We start from the raw sequence: 17,893 nt of genomic DNA, 5'->3' as shown, positions 1-17,893 counted from the left end.
AAGTGGGCGATGTTGCAGCTAGGATCTTGTTTATGGACATTTTGGGAAGGCTGCTGATACAGTCCATCCAAGCTGAGAGGTCGAGGTAGCCTCGTCGCCGCAGTATTTTTAGATCACTTCTTGAAAGGAATACAAAAATGTCGTCTCCAAGTCCGGGCAAGAGGCGAATGGATACCGACGTGGTGAAACTGTATCCTTCCCAGAACATAAACAAGCTGAAATAGCCAAATTAAATAGGCACATCTTGTTTGATAGCCATTGTCAGCTCTATGGTGTTGATTGCATCATTTGTTCCCGATGGCTGTTGTAACGATGTATATTATAAGGCTGCTAGCTATGTGAGATCAATATATTTAGAGAAAAGTGAGTAGCGCTAAACACCGTGATGTAAACGGGCAGCTGTGTGTTTTAATGCTAGCTCACTGTTAAGTTAGCAGGGAGCTACACGTTTAATGTTATTTATATGGACTCACTTGTCTGTTAACCAGCGTTAGCTCGCCAGTACATTAGTAACGTTTTTGTTTTTTTCGTGTTTCTATCCATCGAGAATTATCTGTCGCAACATAAAGCTACCTGGTTAAACTCTGTGTTAGCTATGTTAGCCTTAGCTCGGGAGCGATAAGTTAGCCTGTTAGCCAATAATATGTGGTCTCACTGGACTGACAACACAATGTGAAGGATTGGGGAGGACTTTTTTACATTTTGGAAACTCTTCTTTGAAAAGACACTTGTATTTTTTTCATGGTTTAGTAACGCTAACGCTGGGGGAGCTAGCTGAGTAGCATGCTAACACCGAGAGAGAACAAATGAGCTCGGTGTAGCGTAACAGAGACGATCTTTGACAAATGACACAGGGAAAGTCGACAGATAACTACATTTAATAACAATAGATAACAGCAAAAAAAAAACAGACGTTGACATGTTGTGCTTGTTAAAAATGTATGCCCAATTTTAAAAATGTTGAAAATCTGAAGATAAACAGAACATAAATTGTGTTTATAGTGTATAAGTCACGGTTGGTGTGTTTAGCCCATAATATACAGTCAGGAGTATGAAGCTGAAAAATAATTTTAACAGAGTTGCGGAGATGCTAAAAATAGGGAGTTTAAAAAAATGAATGGATGTGATATTGTCCTCATAATCTTAATTTTTTCAATAATATTACTCTCTTTGCGGTTAAATATCAAATCATGTTATATTTTAATTTGCCGGCAGCTGACAGGTGTTGTCTTTTTATGTTATATTATGCTGTTGTGGCTCGTTATTCGCAGTTTTCAGGTGAAGTTTGCGTGAAAGGTTTTCTGACAGCGTGAGCTGCATTGTTTTGTTTTTGTCCTGCAGCTAGATGCTGCTCTCTGATTGGTCAGCCTGTTACCATCCGGAACATGGCAGGGGGCGGGGCTTCACACACAGCTGATCGAGGAACAACAAGCGTGCTGTCCGGGGCACATGCAGGGATGGAGGTGGAGGGGGTGGGGGATGCTGGGAACATCCAGTCCACGGCAGGGACAGGTCCGCACACTGTTTGGATCTGAGTGGGTGAACGTGTTGTTTTTACCGTCGCAAAACGAGGGTCACACAACCAGGGTTGAGACATCTAAACGATTGATTGATCAAAGTAGTTCATGTAATTTATGATGACGTGGTAATCCATAAAGTCATTGTAAGTCATATCAGAAATGTTAGTTCCAATTTGTGAGGATTTCCTGTTTTTCCTCTGGTTTTATCTTTTCTTGTTGGTCAGAGTAAACAAGCAGTTTGAGGACATCACCTTGACCTGGGCTTGGATATTTCACAATTTTATGACATTTTATAGACTAAAGTAAATTAGTCAACATAAATAGTTAACCAAAATCTTAACTGAGAATGAAAATACTCATTAATTGCAGCCCAAATGACAACACTCATAGTGAGTAAAACTTTAATCCTTTATAGTGGAGTATGTTATGGTTGCATTGTTTTTTCTGTTTGTTTTTTTGTCTTTTGTTTTCCCCAAGTCTTTTACTTCATATGCTATCAGTGTATGAAATCAGGCTAATATTTAAACAGTCAAATCACTTGACTTTAACACAATCAGTTTGAAAACAGAACATTTGACCTGAGACTCAGTGTCAATTCCAGGATTCACTTGTATCCGTTTGATAATTTAACACTTCTCATTATTCCTTTCATTTACGTATTTACATTTTTTAAAAGATATTTTACAAATTTTCATATTTATCGGGCATTGAACATGTTATAATCAATAAATAAACCAGGTAAACCCAGGTAAACTGAGTTCATGCACTGTTGAGTCTTTAAAGGAGGCGCTGCTTGGTGATAGTAACTAAGGACATTTTTACCACAGATGTGATCATGGATGTGCAGTCACGTCTATAAAAAGATGCAGACAAAGGAGAAATTGAAAACTGTTTTTGTTATTCGTCAATGTGATTATAAAATATGGATGAGAAACCCCAGAGTAGATAGTAGAACTCACTACTCTCACTAGCAGTTATGGATCGTGCTCTTTCAGTTCCCAAACCTGAGTGTAGCACCAGTGTTTAACAGAAGACACCATTTATAGTCTCATGTTGTGGCTTTAAATCAGATTTTTTTTTGTGCTGGACCACTGTGACAGTTCTGGCCCAGATATTTTACCATCCTTACAAACATCACTGTGTGTTCAACACATGTACACTGGACCAGATTTACTGCCACATGGTTGACTGCAGGTGAGGAGATTCCGTATTTAAAACGTGTAGTTTCATCACACAAGTGGAAATCGAGCTGATAAGAACCAGTGCTGTCTAGTGCTGATAATAAATTAGTACACTGAGAGCTTTTGTTAAAATACAGGGTCTCCCCTGTGTAGTTACTTTACCCGTGAGTGAGCATATGCTCGGGTTTCTATGGATAACCCTAAGGGAAAGGCAGAAGAGAGATGCACATTTTTACTGCACAAGTCTGCCTCTATAACAGGTTTTATTTATAGGACCCATTGCTTCAGATCACATTTAGTGCTACTCTGTCTTCTTGGTCAGTGGTTTGAAACCTTTTACAATTGAGTGACTGAGCTTTTTTAAACCTTCTTCTCTGGTAAACGTGAACAGTTTCTTTGCTGCCTGACAGTTATGTAAACCAGCGTTTCTTATTTGTGTCGCTAAATTGGCATCCTGATGTTACCTTGGTTAGATTGCTGGGATGGAGATGACAGAAGGATTTATGACAGGATGATGAAACAGACTGTAACAGTTCCTTGTGTGGTTTTTGTATTTTGTTGTTGTTTTTTTCCATCTGTCACCGTTGACTGAGTGCACTGGGCCTTTCTGTGTAGCGGTCAGACAGTTGACTCAGTTTCTTGCTGTGATTATGACACATCCTCTCCACCCAAGTCACCTTCCATCTTCTAAAGCCGTGGTTACCTTCAACACAGATGAAAGTTCCCATCAGTCTTCTCTACAGCTCAGACAGCTGAGGACAGCAGGTTTACCGTCAGCACACTGATCATCTTAATGTTTGGTAGTTGATAGACCCTCCTCTGATGTCTGTGCCTTCAGTGTTGTTTTCCTGCTTGAATATGTCTATTAAGGGTAATAATCTGTTGCCAGTAACAAATCACCCACCACACTTTGCTGATTCTAACACAGTTGTGGTTTGTGGCTTTCTGTACACACTGTGCTTTTATTTTTGTTTTAGATATGTTTTACTGAAGTGAAGTTGTTTTGTTGTTAAGGAGAGTTGTTGTCTGTTGGTTGAGTTTGTCTGACAGAGGCTGCTGCATTATTGATCTCTGTGCTTCATGTTATTGATCCCATGTTTGATCTCTGCCCAGACAAGTTCAGACGTGGCGGCACAGACTGTTTTGGTGAAAATACGCCTGATGTTGTTTGAATTTTCTGCCTCTGGTGTTTGGGTTGTGTTTCTGGATGTGCCTTTTCCTCAACCAAGAATCAGCATTGAGAGCAAGCACGAGGTCACCATCCTCAGTGGACTCAATGAGTTTGTGGTCAAGTTCCATGGACCACCTGGAAGTAAGAGCCTCTCCAGTCTTTCCCAGCTTTTCTCCAGTGTTATATAAATGAATGAGAGTGGTATCGATCCTCTCATCTAACTCTCAGCAATAAAAATTATTCTCTTTCTTTCTCAAAATGCTGAACAATTCTTTCAACAACCTGGACAATGACACTGTTTTATCTGACACCATTTTATTTAAGTAGCGTGTTTGTTTTGAGAATATATTGATCAATCTCACTTTTTCCAGCACCGTATGAAGGGGGCGTGTGGAAGGTTCGGGTTGACCTGCCAGATAAATACCCCTTCAAATCGCCATCAATAGGTATGAAATAATCATTCATTGTGTTGAACCACTGTTATTCTTATATTATCAAGCAGTGCTGTCAACCAGTGGACACCTATTAAAACCTGCTTCATCTTTTTTATTTTATAGGATTCATGAATAAAATCTTTCATCCCAACATTGATGAAGCGTAAGTAGAACTGTTTTAAATGTCAGTATACAGTGGTTGTATATGTTATGGAAACAACCTGACACCTACGAACAAATATTTTCATAATTGTAAAGTTTGTTGCTTGGTGTACATCGTAATGTTTTTATATTACAGTCATGGATTTTCCCCACCATTACAAGGCTTAGGTGCAGCACCCAAACCATTTTGGGAACCACCTAAGCAAATTAAAGTAAAACCATCACGGAGAGCAAAAATAATTGAAAGAGTTTTCCCGGAGCTGATGGTAGTAGTTGGTCTCCAGTAGACCTCTTTAGAAAGTTTTGTCTTTTCAAATTTTTATACACATATATGGTATTAGTAATGGTTCTAAATGACGTTAATTGCACATTTTTAATTGAATAATGTAAAATTCTCTTGGAGGAGGGCCCTTAAACCCCCTACCATGTATGAAAACTGAAGTCTTCCACAAACTTGCTGTTGATGAAATGCTGCTTGTCTTGTTGACATCACCCAAAATCCACCCTCCTTTGCTTTAACAGCCTCTGCCAGGCTCTTATTTTGTATCAATCACAGTGTTGTGTTTGATCTTTTTTCAGGTCAGGCACTGTGTGTTTAGATGTCATCAACCAGACATGGACAGCTCTCTATGGTAGGTCACAGCTCTCATTGTGAGAGCCTCATATAGTTTTCACTGGTCACACGGTTAAACCGAAAGTAATGGCTGTACAGTTTAGCTTCAGGCAGAGCATCTCAGTTTAATCAGCTTACACTTCTGTGATAACTGCCACTTGTATTGAGGTCATGCATTGAGTGCTGATAGATAAGAAGGTCCTGAGGCTGAGAGGACTCCTAACAGGATGTAGTGAACAAGCTCACGTGGAGGGGATCTTTCTCACTTTCTTTGTTTCTGTTGTTCATGTGAGCGTTACAGTGACTGTAAAACTCTTTGAAACTTCTATCAGTAGTGCCCAGATTTTGATTAACGCCCAGATTTTGATTACTTCCTGAGCCTTTGGGCCTTAATATCCAACAGATACATTAATTTTTTATCATTTACATTGATCAAGTTGTGAGTAATATTGATAGCTATCTCAGCAGTATGTCACTGCTTCAAAAAGTTGTTTTATAATACTTTCTGAGGTGTTACCTGCATGTGAAATTGTTTTAAATGATTTCTAGTGGATGATGATGTAGCTGCACACATGCTGTAATGACTCAGTGCTGAAGTAATGGAAACAAGTCCAGCTTGTTGACAGTTCTTACGACCTGTGTAGGCTTGTTGTACTGACTTATCTTTCTCCCCACATCCACCAGACCTCACCAACATCTTTGAGTCGTTCCTCCCTCAGCTGCTCGCCTATCCCAACCCCATCGATCCTCTCAACGGCGATGCAGCCGCCATGTACCTGCACCGACCAGAGGATTATAAACACAAGATCAAAGGTAGCACACTGGTGTCTTACAGTAAAAATCTGAAATAGGGAGGCTGTTGAGATTTTAAGACAGTACATTTGTGGATAGTGTAGGGTGTTGAGGGTTTTCTTTAGTTTCTGTGGCGTCCCTGCATGCAGCTGATATTTTGCAGGGAAGTTAAAAGTCCAGATACCATGTCAGGCATGTTTGCAAACTGTATTCAAACCACAGTCTGTATTTCCAATACTTTAGATCTGTGTGTCTGTCAGCTGTTAACAGGACAGACACACAGATGTCAAACAAAGTCAAACAGAACAAACAAAGTTATTATTACTAATGTAGAAGGTGCATGTGCCTATTAATAGAAACAAGTTAAATTTTAACTTTAAATTCTACTTCCTTTTTATCAGTAGACATGATAACATCAGTTGACAAAACGATCACAACTCAAGGTCCACATATTCTTTTGTTCTGGAGCTTTCAACCACAGCCCCAAAAACTGTCCAAAAGTTGCTCATGTTCAGCTTGAATTGAAAAAAATGTGAGTTACTGCCTGTTTCCATCCATCCGCTTTTGCCACATCGGTATAATGAGTTGTATCGTTAAGCTAAACAGCTGGTGGTGCTAATTCTCCAGCCGGGTGCCCTTATACCACTGAAGAAGAAGAAGGCACAACAAAATGGCGTCATGACAAGAGCGTCGCTCTAACCTTAAACTGTGGGAAACAATGTGTGTCTGTGTCATGCATTAATTTGAGGAATGTTATATTCTCCTCGCTCCTCCTCACAGGTCTGATGTTTTCATTTTGTTTTTATCAATGGACTAAATTTTTGTCCTCGGTCAAGTGTAAAAAAAAATTGTTTAAGCACAAATTGGAAAACATGCACAAAACCAACTGGATGGAAACACACTCTGTATCACCGGCAGTCTCAGTCTATTGAGGGAGACCATGAAGTACATTTGAAAGCTTCTAAACAACTGAGTAAGTGGATCGTCGTTTGAGATCGTTTTGTCAAGAGGTAAAAGTATTTATTATTAATTGCTGTTAACTCTGACTAGGTTTACAGAGTTACAGAGGAGTTTATCATCTATGACCGCCATACCTGAAATCATGTGTGGCTGTGTAAAGTGTGTAAAGCTCTTGTGTCGCTGCTAAGTTGCTGTGGACACCACATGGACTCAGTCACCCATCTTTCTCCCTCCTCATGTCTCTCTTTCAGAGTACATCCAGAAGTACGCCACAGAGGAGGCTCTAAAGGAGCAGGAGGAGGGGGGAGGCGACTCCTCCTCTGAGAGCTCCATGTCAGACTTTTCGGAGGACGAGGCTCAGGACATGGAGTTGTAGTGAAGGGGGAGATCCTGTCCGCTTCACCTCTCACAACTGACTGTCGTTTCCTAAAGAGCAAAAACTCAGTACTATATTCATATTTAAACAAGACAATTTTTTACAGCAACACAAGGATTTTTATTGCTATACAAGGATTTGCAGTATGATATTGCAGAATATTAACCCTTACTTAGGAATTCATGACCTGTCACCTGTCCCCTTCCCCCTCCTCTTGACCCCGACAGAGCCTGTTCAGATCAGAAAGGAGTGCATCATTCAATCCCATGATCTTTAGCAGCTTCAGTCAAAGCTCTCATTGCTTGACTGAGTCTAAACTGAGCAGTGAGGCCAGTGCAGGAGGAAGGAGGACGTCATCAAAACAAGACTGTTTACACTCAGTTTCTTATTTGGATCCACAAGTCAAACCTCACCAGCTTTTCTGTTGTAACATTCTCAGAGTTTTCTTTAGTTTTTTTTAGTTTTTCAACATTTCAACATTTTACTGCATCATCAGGCATCTTTTCCTCACCGACAGAGGTCTGCAGGATGACAATCCACTATTTCTGAGCAGTCTCAATTTCAGATGATCGTGGATCCCCCCCCCCCCCCCCCTTTTTTTTTTTTTAACATCACCTTTCTGTTTTTTGACTGGTGCCCTGAGGAACTGCCCTTTACAATCATCACTTCTGAGGAGCTGAAGAACCAGAAGGCCTCAGGGCAGTTGCGTGTTCATCGTGTACAGACTGGCGTGGCTGCAGCAGACGGCCTCTGTTGACAGGACTGCCCTCTGTGCAGACCTGCTGACACATCACACGTCAAACAACCAATGCATCAACCATGACAACGCCGCAGCGTGTGTGTGTGTGTGTGTGTGTGTGTGTGTGTGTGTGTGTGTGTGTGTGTGTGTGTGTGTGTGTGTGTGTGTGTGTGGATGTGTGGGTGGGTGTCTCTAGGTGTGTGCCTGTGAGCATGCATGAATGTAATCCAGGGAGAATCATGGCATATTGATAACCCATGTTGTACTGAACCCAGATGCTCAGCAGAAGTGGAGGAGAAGGTTCATAATCCTGATCCTTCTCGTCTTCAACACCCACCTCCTCCTCCTCCTCCTCCTCCTCCTCTCCGTTTTAGGAAAGTGTTTGTCATTCTCTGAGTATCTTTGTATATTGTGGCATGACACAGAAGTTTGTGTAGGGCTTTGTGGAGCTGTAACGCTGTAGACGTGAAGAGAACGCCTGTGTACAGGGCCCTCTGTGAGCCGGGGCGGGGGTTTGGTGGGGATTATTTACTTTGCCTATTGCTTGTGTTGAACTATAATAGGTGTTTGACTTGCGTAGGGATAGTTCGTTTTTTTGCGGGTGGTGAATTCTATCATAATGTATGGTTTAATACTTATATAACACACTAGTTTAAAGACTAATTGTCCTGTAAAGATGAGGAGAATTAATACATCTTTGTCTGTGGGATGACTCTTTGTTGAATCAAATCCCCCAAAGACATGTTGCACCCCTGCACCCCTTTCTTATGCAAATGTGTCCATCAAACATAATTTACATTGTCAGACAGAAGTGCTCTTTGTTTCAGCCATTCAACACTGTCGCGTTTACTTTTGTCATGCTGTTGATGGCCTGTTGTTTTTCCAAAATGGCGGGACCAAAATGTAATGGATCTGCAAGTTTTGCTTTACATGAACCAAAAAAAGAAGAAGGAAAAAAAAACACCAACAACACACATAGGAAGTCCTCCTCAGACTGGATTTGGGGATAAAGAGTTTACTCTGATGTTAAGTGAGAAGATAAATGTGTAACATTTCAAAGTGTCAAACTCTTGAGTGGCCATCTCAGATTAGTAAAAACTTAAATTCAGGCACAGATTTCTTCGTCTTTAGTGGACAGATCAACAGCTTTTGTCCTGATTTACCCCCGAGAAGTTGGCGACTGTGTGGAGGAGGTGAACCAGAGAAGTTTACTGTTAAAGTTCATGATGGTTCACTGGTCTGTGTGTAATGCAGGCTTGAATCCTTGTACATGTTTGTAACATGCGCTCAACGCATATTGCAGATCAGTTTGTATTATGTGTTATTTCTGTGAGGAAACAAAAAGTATCTTACTTCTTCACCATCAAAATGGGCTATTTTTTCCAGTTTGGAGAAAAAAAAAGATTATAGGCAAAAATTGAATTAATATGATATCAGGATCTCTTCCATGGTGTCTTGAAAAGAGGGTTTACGTTCATTTGAGAATAACATAGGTTAATAAAATTACCATGTCATAGTTCTTGACATGGCATTAAGAATTTATTTGTTAAATAGCCTAGTTATAACGGCTCTAATTAGCCTTGGTAACCAAATATATGTTGGTGTAGGTCTTAGAATAACATGATACACAGTCAGTTGTCATGTGCAACAAAAACAAACCACTGTCCAGCCTTCTTGTATGTCATCATCTGGATTCATCAGTGTATTATGTTTTTTTTTTATTATTATTATTAATGAGACATATATTTGATGCCTATAATTTGTTTAAATGTTTTTATTTTTGTCTTTTAAGCCCAATGTCCAAGACACAAGTCAAGATATCCCTGATTTTTTAAAGGCAAAAAATGAATAAATGTGCTTCCCTTGTAACTTGAAGAAAGTAAAAATAAACAAAAACAAAAAATTAATATGAGCTATGTCAGTATTATGCCTCTGTGTATAACACACTGTCAGGTCACCTCAAGAGCTGAGGAAGAACATGAGTTTGTGTTTTTGCCTTTTGTTTTCAAAATGTCAGCTTTGAAAACAAAGATTTGTTTAACTCGTTTATCTCGTAGGGCTTCATACCTGTCACATACATAATGAATTTAAAGTCATGTCCTGGGGATAGATAGTGTCCTGGGGAAATTAACACTGACTGAATGATTCTAACGCCTGTCTCTCCTCTGTCCACTAGATGGCAGTCCTGTCTGTCTGTTTTGCAGACTGCACATGTCCAACAAAGTTAGACCATTTTTAAAATAAACTTTGTTTTATGTCTTTCCCTGTTTTTAACATTCCCATCTTTATTCTGTAAACATATAAGGAGAATAAAATCTGTAACCTATGAAATCATATTGCTAAGTTCTACATGTCTCAGATCTACAGGAAATTGTTGTTTTTTGTGTTTATGTCTATGAGGAGACATTTTGACCTGTCACAGTAGGAAAAACACAGGTATAAATATTACAAGATGGGCTGAATTCCATTTAGTTGCTTCAGTTTCAGGGTCCTGGTACTGTGCATGCTGTGTCACTGTCACACTAAAATGGTTTACTGGGACACTTTTACAGTACAGAGCCATCATTAATGTTATTAGTAACATCTGTACTACCAAGTAAAAATGTCTGATGTGAAAAAGGTCGATTGATGAGAGTTAAGTACACTGAATACAGTAACAGTAAAAATAGATGTTAGTCATAATAAAATAAAAATGCTCTCAGTGTGTCACATTATGAAATACTATCTCAGAATTTAAACAAAGTTAAAGTAAGTCAAGGTTTCTAGTTGGATAGTCCATAGTAAGTACTTTTCTTTGCACACACTATAAAAACAAAAACAAAATTAAGACTTGATTGGAAATCCACAGATTTCCAGATTTCTTGTTTGTTTTTGTTTTACAAAGGATATTTTTGATTTATGATAATAAATAAGAATAAATAAAAAGCCTTCACAGTCTTCACTGCATGTTGAGATGCTGGGGTATGACGCACCTTAACAGACACAGGCAGACAATAATGATCTTATGAAATATTCATAGTTGTGTGGCCATGGAGCCTCTTTCTGAGCAGGTTTCCTGTTTCAACATCAGTTTAATTTGGCTGGAGTTTTGTAGAAACGCCACGCTCTGTAACACAGACTGAGCTTTTGAGCTATTCAATTATTTTCTCTCTATGTTTTTAGTTTTAAATAGAAGTATTTAAAATGCAACATAATATGTGAATTAAAAGGTATGTTGTATGATTAGCTCCCGTATGAGAGTCATATTAAATTATCTGTCTTAAACTACTTTACCTCATACAGTATCGGTTTTTGAACTCAGATCAGATGAAGAAGAAAAAAAATGAAAATGTTCCTTTTTTTAAGAAACACCCACCGCTACCACAAATCGTTTTTTTTTTAAAGGAAACACACACACACACACACACACACACACACACACAAAAAAAAAAAAAAAAAAAAAAAAAAAAAAAAAAAGCAGCGGTGAAAAATGACGAGACACACAAAATAATATGTTTTTTATGTGTGTTTCAGACCGGGGGTCCTGCTCTTATGTGGGCGACTTTTCTGTGCCCAGGAGCCCACTGTTTCATGGTACGTCCATGTCTGCGGCAACTGTGAGGAAACAGTAATGAATTATATTTTATAATACGCTGAAACGACTGCTGTCAGTTATACACTAACTATACTGTGGTATGAAATACAGCTACCAGTGTTATTTTAACAATTAATTTTGACAGTGTGGAAGAAATTCAGCCACTTCAACCAGCTAATCATCGAGAGAAACGAGTTTCATGAGTGATAAAACATTAATATCACCTTTTTAAAATTCTGTCCCATCTATAATGAGTAAAGTTATTTTAGAGTAAGGCGAGCAGCAGGAGAAGCAGCGGTGCGCAGAGGGCGGTGAGACGCTGCCGACCGGCTGCGCTTCCTTCATAATGTATGGAGACGACAAAGGGTGACCGGGTGGATTTCAGCGTCAACTTTAAAAAGAGCCGTAACCCAAACCCGCCCCATCCCACCCCGATGGACTCACATCAGCTGTGAAAGGATGATGCCTCTTTTTCCACCTGCAATCTGTCTAATAATCACCGACAGCAGGTAAATGAGCCCTTGGAGGGACCTTTGGGTGCCGGTATATAAAGAGGAGCAGAGGAGGCCTGGGCTAGGAGAAACTTTCAGTCCCGTGCAGGGATGAGAGAGAGAGAGAGAGAGAGAGAGAGAGAGAGAGAGAGAGCGGAGCTACAAGCCTGGTTGCAGCTGGATGCCACACCCGGTGGATGCTGGTAGGTCGGTTCAGGGTTTCATTGTGTAGCATGTAAAGAGTCAGAGTGACAGAGGATTGGAAGTGGCGCAGGGTAAATGAATGGAAGCTGGAGTTTACTTGTTTTTTCGTCTAACATCAATCTGCTATATTTCAGGCTGTTGTAGTATAAAGTTAACTTTAATGGGTCATTTTTGTATGATCACAATCCAGATTGTCTTTGAAGTATACCAGACTAATATGAGCAGCATTAAATCATCAATCATCCGGTTTTCTAGTGTCTCTCATCATCGCCACTGCAGTGCGCGCTCTGTGCGTAAAGGGCGCAGAGGAAATGTGCTGTAGGCCTGCGTATAGAGGCGGCAGAAGGGGAGGGAGGAGGGCGCGCATGGATTACTATTCTGCCAGTAGGTTAAGATGCTTACCAACTAATTACCTGTCCACTAGAAAATCCCCTGCCATACAGCCCAAACAAGCAGGGAGCCGGGCGATACGGAGAGATGGAGATATGGTAGAGAAAACTGACACCGTGTGGACCAGCGGGCTGAAGAAGAAGAAGAAGAAGAAGAAGAAGTCAGTTTTCCTCCAGCGAATCCATCCAACTGAATGACACATCACTGGGCAGTTTTCTCATCTTTGGCTGTGGAGACATTCTCCTGATGGATGCATTTGGAGGCTTGGCTCTTGTCTTTTTCTAACTAATATGTTGTTGTGTGCTATGAGGATATTGGATCTACTGTCTGAGGTAAGAAGCCCAGTACTATATCTGAGAAAAAACAAACAGGCCTCCGCGTTAAGTGTGGCAAAGTCCCATGTAGGGTTTTGATAAATGCATGCAGGCCCTACCCAAAACGAGAATAACCAGGCCACATTTCATACCTTATTATTATCAGTATGTGTAAATCAAGAAGTGGGTATTGATGGCCTTTAGTTATCACAAGGAAAATGCATAAAAATAAGAGTTTTTATTTGGAAATGATGAGTTAATGTTTTTGTTTGAGGCAAAGACTTCTCCAAATAACACCATGTAAAGAAACAAAACGGTGATTACAAGTGTAGTTGGTTTATCCTCCCCTGGGACCTTGATTATAACAGGAACTGATTCTGCCCTAAGGACTTGAACATGTTTTATTATCTTCTTGATTTTCTCCTGATTGAGAGCAAGTAATCATGACGGTGACCAAGAGATGAGGGGAAACTAAAAACATGAAGCTGAGTCCAGCGACTTCTGTTTTCTTCTGATTTCTGTTTATGCTCTCATTCTCTCTCTCTCTCTCTCTCTCTCTCTCTCTCTCAAGCTTTTTACTCTATTGATCTCTCCCGGAAACGGGAAGATGAGCCCTGCTTTGGGACCCATTTGGAGCATCTCAAAAATCACTTAGTGCATCATTCCCTACAGCCAGAATCAATCTGAGCAGCAGAACCTGCACCTTCACTATAGGATCAGGAGGCAGGCGCTCATGGAGGTTAGAAATGTCCCAGACAATAATTCAGCTGTAACTTTCAGAGAGAGACAACTACAACCCTGCATCTGTGAAGATTTCCTTAAAAGAATCTGCGTGAATGGGGAAATGAGCGCTGCAGGGCCGGTCTGACTCGGCAGCAGATGGCATGGCCGGATTTACTCTCCGTCCTGTGAGGTAGACAAAACAGATGCAAGAGAAGGACGCCATTGATTATGGTTCTGTCTGCTCATTTCCAACCTTACAAACAGGTCAGCAGACATAAAAGTAGATCCTGAGTCTGAAGCAGCACACAGGATGTCAAAATTCCTGTTTGGGGGGAAGAGAGATTGAGGTTTTGATGTAGCGTTAAAGCTGTGTTAGCATTAATGTGGAACTGCACTTATATCTCCTCCTGTTCTGTGTATGGCACTGGTAGAATTCACTGTCACAGCACACTATCAGTGAATTACCATAGGGCCATAAACAGAGTAGAGACAGAACCACACTGCCTGTGCCCGTGTCCAGATTCTGCTTTAACTTTAAATGTAAAACCGCAGACAGAGCTGCTCTGAACCGAGAGCTGTTACCCCATCTTCTTTGCCCATTTTGGCACTAGCACATTTTTGCTTTGTTTCTCGCTGTTTGAGCAATCATGTGTAGTGCCAATATAGGACGAGACAGACGCTCAGCTGTTCATGAAACCTTCTGGCATCTCCTGAGTTCTTCTGTGTGAGAGAGAAACACACAGAGAGAGGAGAGGGAGGGGTGAACCGAGGATCTGATCGATTACGCCGCCCCTCTCAGATATCACCGGTTGCCATGGAGGCCCGTGCTCTATCTCTGAGACGCCATCCCCCATGTAATCTGAACCTCTCCCAGGTTGTCACACAGATCTGGTGGTGGTTGGTGGTGGTGACCTGCGCACTCTCTCTCCACAGTGTTTGGCAATGGTAGAACTCACTCTGGTGGGCTGGAAGGATCCGGTGGTTCTAGACTTGCCAACAACTGACAGAGAGCCTTTACCAGTCCGCCCCCCTCCACCATCACTGCGGGACTCATCTCAGGAAGAGGATGATAAAAAGTTCTCATCATCAGTACAGACTTTAGGTGGCAGGTTTGGGGTGTGGGTGTAGATGCTGGGTGTGTGACTGACTGCAGGCGGAGCAGTGAGCGTTCTGACAGTCACACCATAAAAAACTCAACAAGGATTCAACAAGCGAGCCATTTCTGAGAGGAATAACCTGAGAACAAGCTACAGACAAAACTTCAACAAGTCTGTTGGTTAGGAAAACATCATTAGAGATTATAAATCCTCTTTTTTCCTGCCTCTCTCCTCCCTCAGATGTGTGATGTCCCTCAGGGATTGTCTCGGCCACACTTAGCTGATCATGACATCAAACCCTGAGTGTAATCTTAGCCCTCAAACACCGAAGGTATGGACCAAAGGAGGCCTTTGACTATTGGGCCGTAACCCATGAATCCATACACAGACCATTAAGCACTGAGCTGACTATCATCTGCTCTAATCAATAAATCAATGGCATTCATGCGTTTGGCTGTGAAACCAGCAGTTGAAGGCCCATGGTTGTAAATCCACAGAGTTGGTGTTAGCCGCAGTAGCAGGTTGAGGCGGATGGCTCAGCTTATGGTGCAACCTGATCCTGCTCAGTCACGAGAGGTCTGAATTGAGCGAGTGGTGTTAGCGTTGCACCAAACCTTTAAACCCCACAGCCAAATGCATCATCATAAACTCCTGTTGTTTGTATTAGCATTTGTAAAACCTAGAGCTCTTTACAGGATCGTAGCTGCCACTGAGGTCACGTCCTCTGTATTGTTTCTGGGAATTTAAAGGGTTTAAATGACCTGAGGAGAACGATTAAACACTAATTACACATGGTGAGTTTTTATTGAGTCAAAAGCAAATTGAAATAAATACAAAAATGATACTTGGGCATTCTTGTAAAGGTGCAAAAGTTTCCAAAGAGGCAGAATTACAGTAAGATGAGTATAAAATGATGCACTAAGACATATAGGATATGTCTTTGGATGTAATGCAGCCTTTTGAGTTGTGTCTATTTAAATATTTTAGTTTTTTTTAAGTGTTATAGATAAACTGAAACAGGTACACCAGATACAGTGAACTTGATTTAAGTGTAACAAACATGATTTACCTGATTTTAGGGGAATTCAACAAGATTATCAGGAGTGTATGAAGCAGCAGTGGCCAGAAGGTAGACAGAGAGAGGATAAGACGGAGAAAAGACAGTACAAGTGCACACAATTCAATATATCACCACAAATTAGCTGATTATTTGGACAAATGTACAGCACATTCAAACAAGGACCAAACGTATTCTGTGAGGGTTTGTTTGGAAGGTGCAGTCAGGGCCGCTGACGTATATGTTCATCATGTTTCAGTATGAAGACTGTGAGAGTCCATTATGGCCGACTGCAGAGGATGTGAGGTTAAGTGGTGCCAGTGGACGCAAAGAGAGAGAGAGAGAGAGAGGGAGGAGGAAGGCCAACACACACACTGACAGCTGGTACGGGTGATTAGGCCTCGTAGTGATGCAGAGAAGGCATCAAAGCTCTTTAGGGAGAATCCCCTAACGGGGGAGGGGGCAAGGGCACACACACACACACGCACACATGCACACATCCTCACTCACTAACCCCCCTCTGACCATAAGATACTGGTAATACAGGAGAATGGATGATGTCGTTAGATTAGATTGGGTGTGGAAGTTAATGGATCTGCTCATTAATTTCTTGCACTAATGGCTGTTTAATTGCTGTTGTCTCAGTTGTTCCTTCGCTCTGTTTTCTTGTGCGTCTTTTCTGTTGCAATAAAGGTATTTCACACTAATCTGAAATGTGTGGCGAGTGTCAGTTCATGTGAAATTAGTTTATGATACAAAGAACAAGTGACCTGCTGCCAAAAGTGACCTGAAAGTGAAAGAAAGATCATCAAAATTAGGCCCAAATGTTGCTGATTTATTGGTGAGTTTATTGATTTATTCTCACTGTGATAAAACATTTGAGGGAAATTTGTCAAATACTATGTGTTAATTATCACAGAGAGGAGGAGGAGGAGGAAGAGAGACTTGTTGCATTAGCATTAGTGACTCACCTTTAGTCTGCTGTCCCAGAGAAACACAGTGTACTGTTCAGTAAGGATCTTCAGCCAGGCCATGCCTTGGCACACATGAACACACACACACATGAACGCAGGGAGGCGCTGGATTAGAGTAATCCAGGAACGGGGGGGGATATTTTTAGTTCTTCATGATCAGACACAGACAGGATGCAACAATCGAGGAACACAGATAACGATTGTTATATGACCGGCTGGATTTTCTTGGAAGAGTTAATTACGTAGTGTCTGGCAGGAACCTAAACTAATGCTGATTGATCATTCTGCAAGTAAAGCTACTGTAAGTGTCAGAAGATTCATATGAAAACAAAACACTATTTAAAATGTCTCCAAACTACTTGAATTAGTAAAAATGGAATTTTAAATGCAATGTTTCAATGTATCAGTGACAGCAAGTCCCTGAAATAAAGATATGACATCATGTTACAAATGATAGTGATTTAATAAATTATCTATATATAGGATAGACTGCATTACATAAAAAACAAACATTTAAACTGGTTAAATACATCTTTAACCACGTGTTGTCTTAATCACATGTTGTGTATTTTTCTTTTAATGTTTCCATTTTACATCATAATAATGATGATTGTTACTTCATAATAACTATATCATCAATATATTTTGAATATTACACAAGAATATCTATCAGGATGTACTCATGTGAGTGCAGGCCAGTGGGGAAGTGGGGACCACTGTGGTACCAGGCATGGTACCTGAGCATGTAGTCTACATATGTAGTCTAATTCATTCACCAACAGACTGCCTCTATTACAGTGTTAAAGTTAACAACTTGAATCTATATCTAAACATTAAAGCTCTGGACATCTGTTCCTGTGTATGAGTCAATGTTATGTTTGTATGCACAGCCCCACACACTCTCTCCACAATCTCACATCTACAGCATCTCCTAATTAATAGATTAACAAACCCAGACCCTGTTATCTTGTAGCTGGATTTAGCTTTTATGTCAGTGCTCAGCAAAAATAATAATAATGAATAAATGAATAAAGAAAGAAAATCTGTGATATGTGTGTGAGAGAGAGAGTAGGGAGTTGATTCGAAGCACACTGGAGTTACTTACAGAGGGACTGAAGCAC

The 17,893-nt window shown here is 40.6% G+C and overlaps 1 protein-coding gene across 1 annotated transcript; it reads left to right on the top strand.

Annotated features, from left to right (window-relative positions):
- Positions 1-43: 43 nt before the first annotated feature.
- LOC108875413 (ubiquitin-conjugating enzyme E2 H) lies at positions 44-10,217 on the top strand. The gene is made up of 7 exons (XM_018664347.2): positions 44-190; positions 3,937-4,013; positions 4,244-4,318; positions 4,430-4,469; positions 5,048-5,100; positions 5,766-5,894; positions 7,085-10,217. Exons 1-7 carry the CDS (start codon positions 138-140, stop codon positions 7,207-7,209), a joined length of 552 nt encoding a protein of 183 aa, XP_018519863.1. The 5' UTR covers positions 44-137; the 3' UTR covers positions 7,210-10,217.
- Positions 10,218-17,893: the final 7,676 nt, after the last annotated feature.

Source organism: Lates calcarifer, linkage group LG10 (assembly GCF_001640805.2).
Source record: "Lates calcarifer isolate ASB-BC8 linkage group LG10, TLL_Latcal_v3, whole genome shotgun sequence".
Lineage (NCBI taxonomy): Eukaryota > Metazoa > Chordata > Actinopteri > Centropomidae > Lates > Lates calcarifer.
The sequence above is the reverse complement of the archived record's forward strand: the minus strand, read 5'-3'. Positions and strand labels throughout refer to the sequence as shown.

What these genes read in the sequence shown, in the direction of transcription:
- LOC108875413 (XM_018664347.2), top strand. Translation starts at nt 138, where the DNA reads ATGTCGTCTCCAAGTCCGGGCAAGAGGCGAATGGATACCGACGTGGTG. An exon ending in CATCCCAACATTGATGAAGC is followed by an intron (nt 4,470 to 5,047) that starts GTAAGTAGAACT and finishes ATCTTTTTTCAG; the next exon opens with GTCAGGCACTGTGTGTTTAG. An exon ending in GACATGGACAGCTCTCTATG is followed by an intron (nt 5,101 to 5,765) that starts GTAGGTCACAGC and finishes CACATCCACCAG; the next exon opens with ACCTCACCAACATCTTTGAG.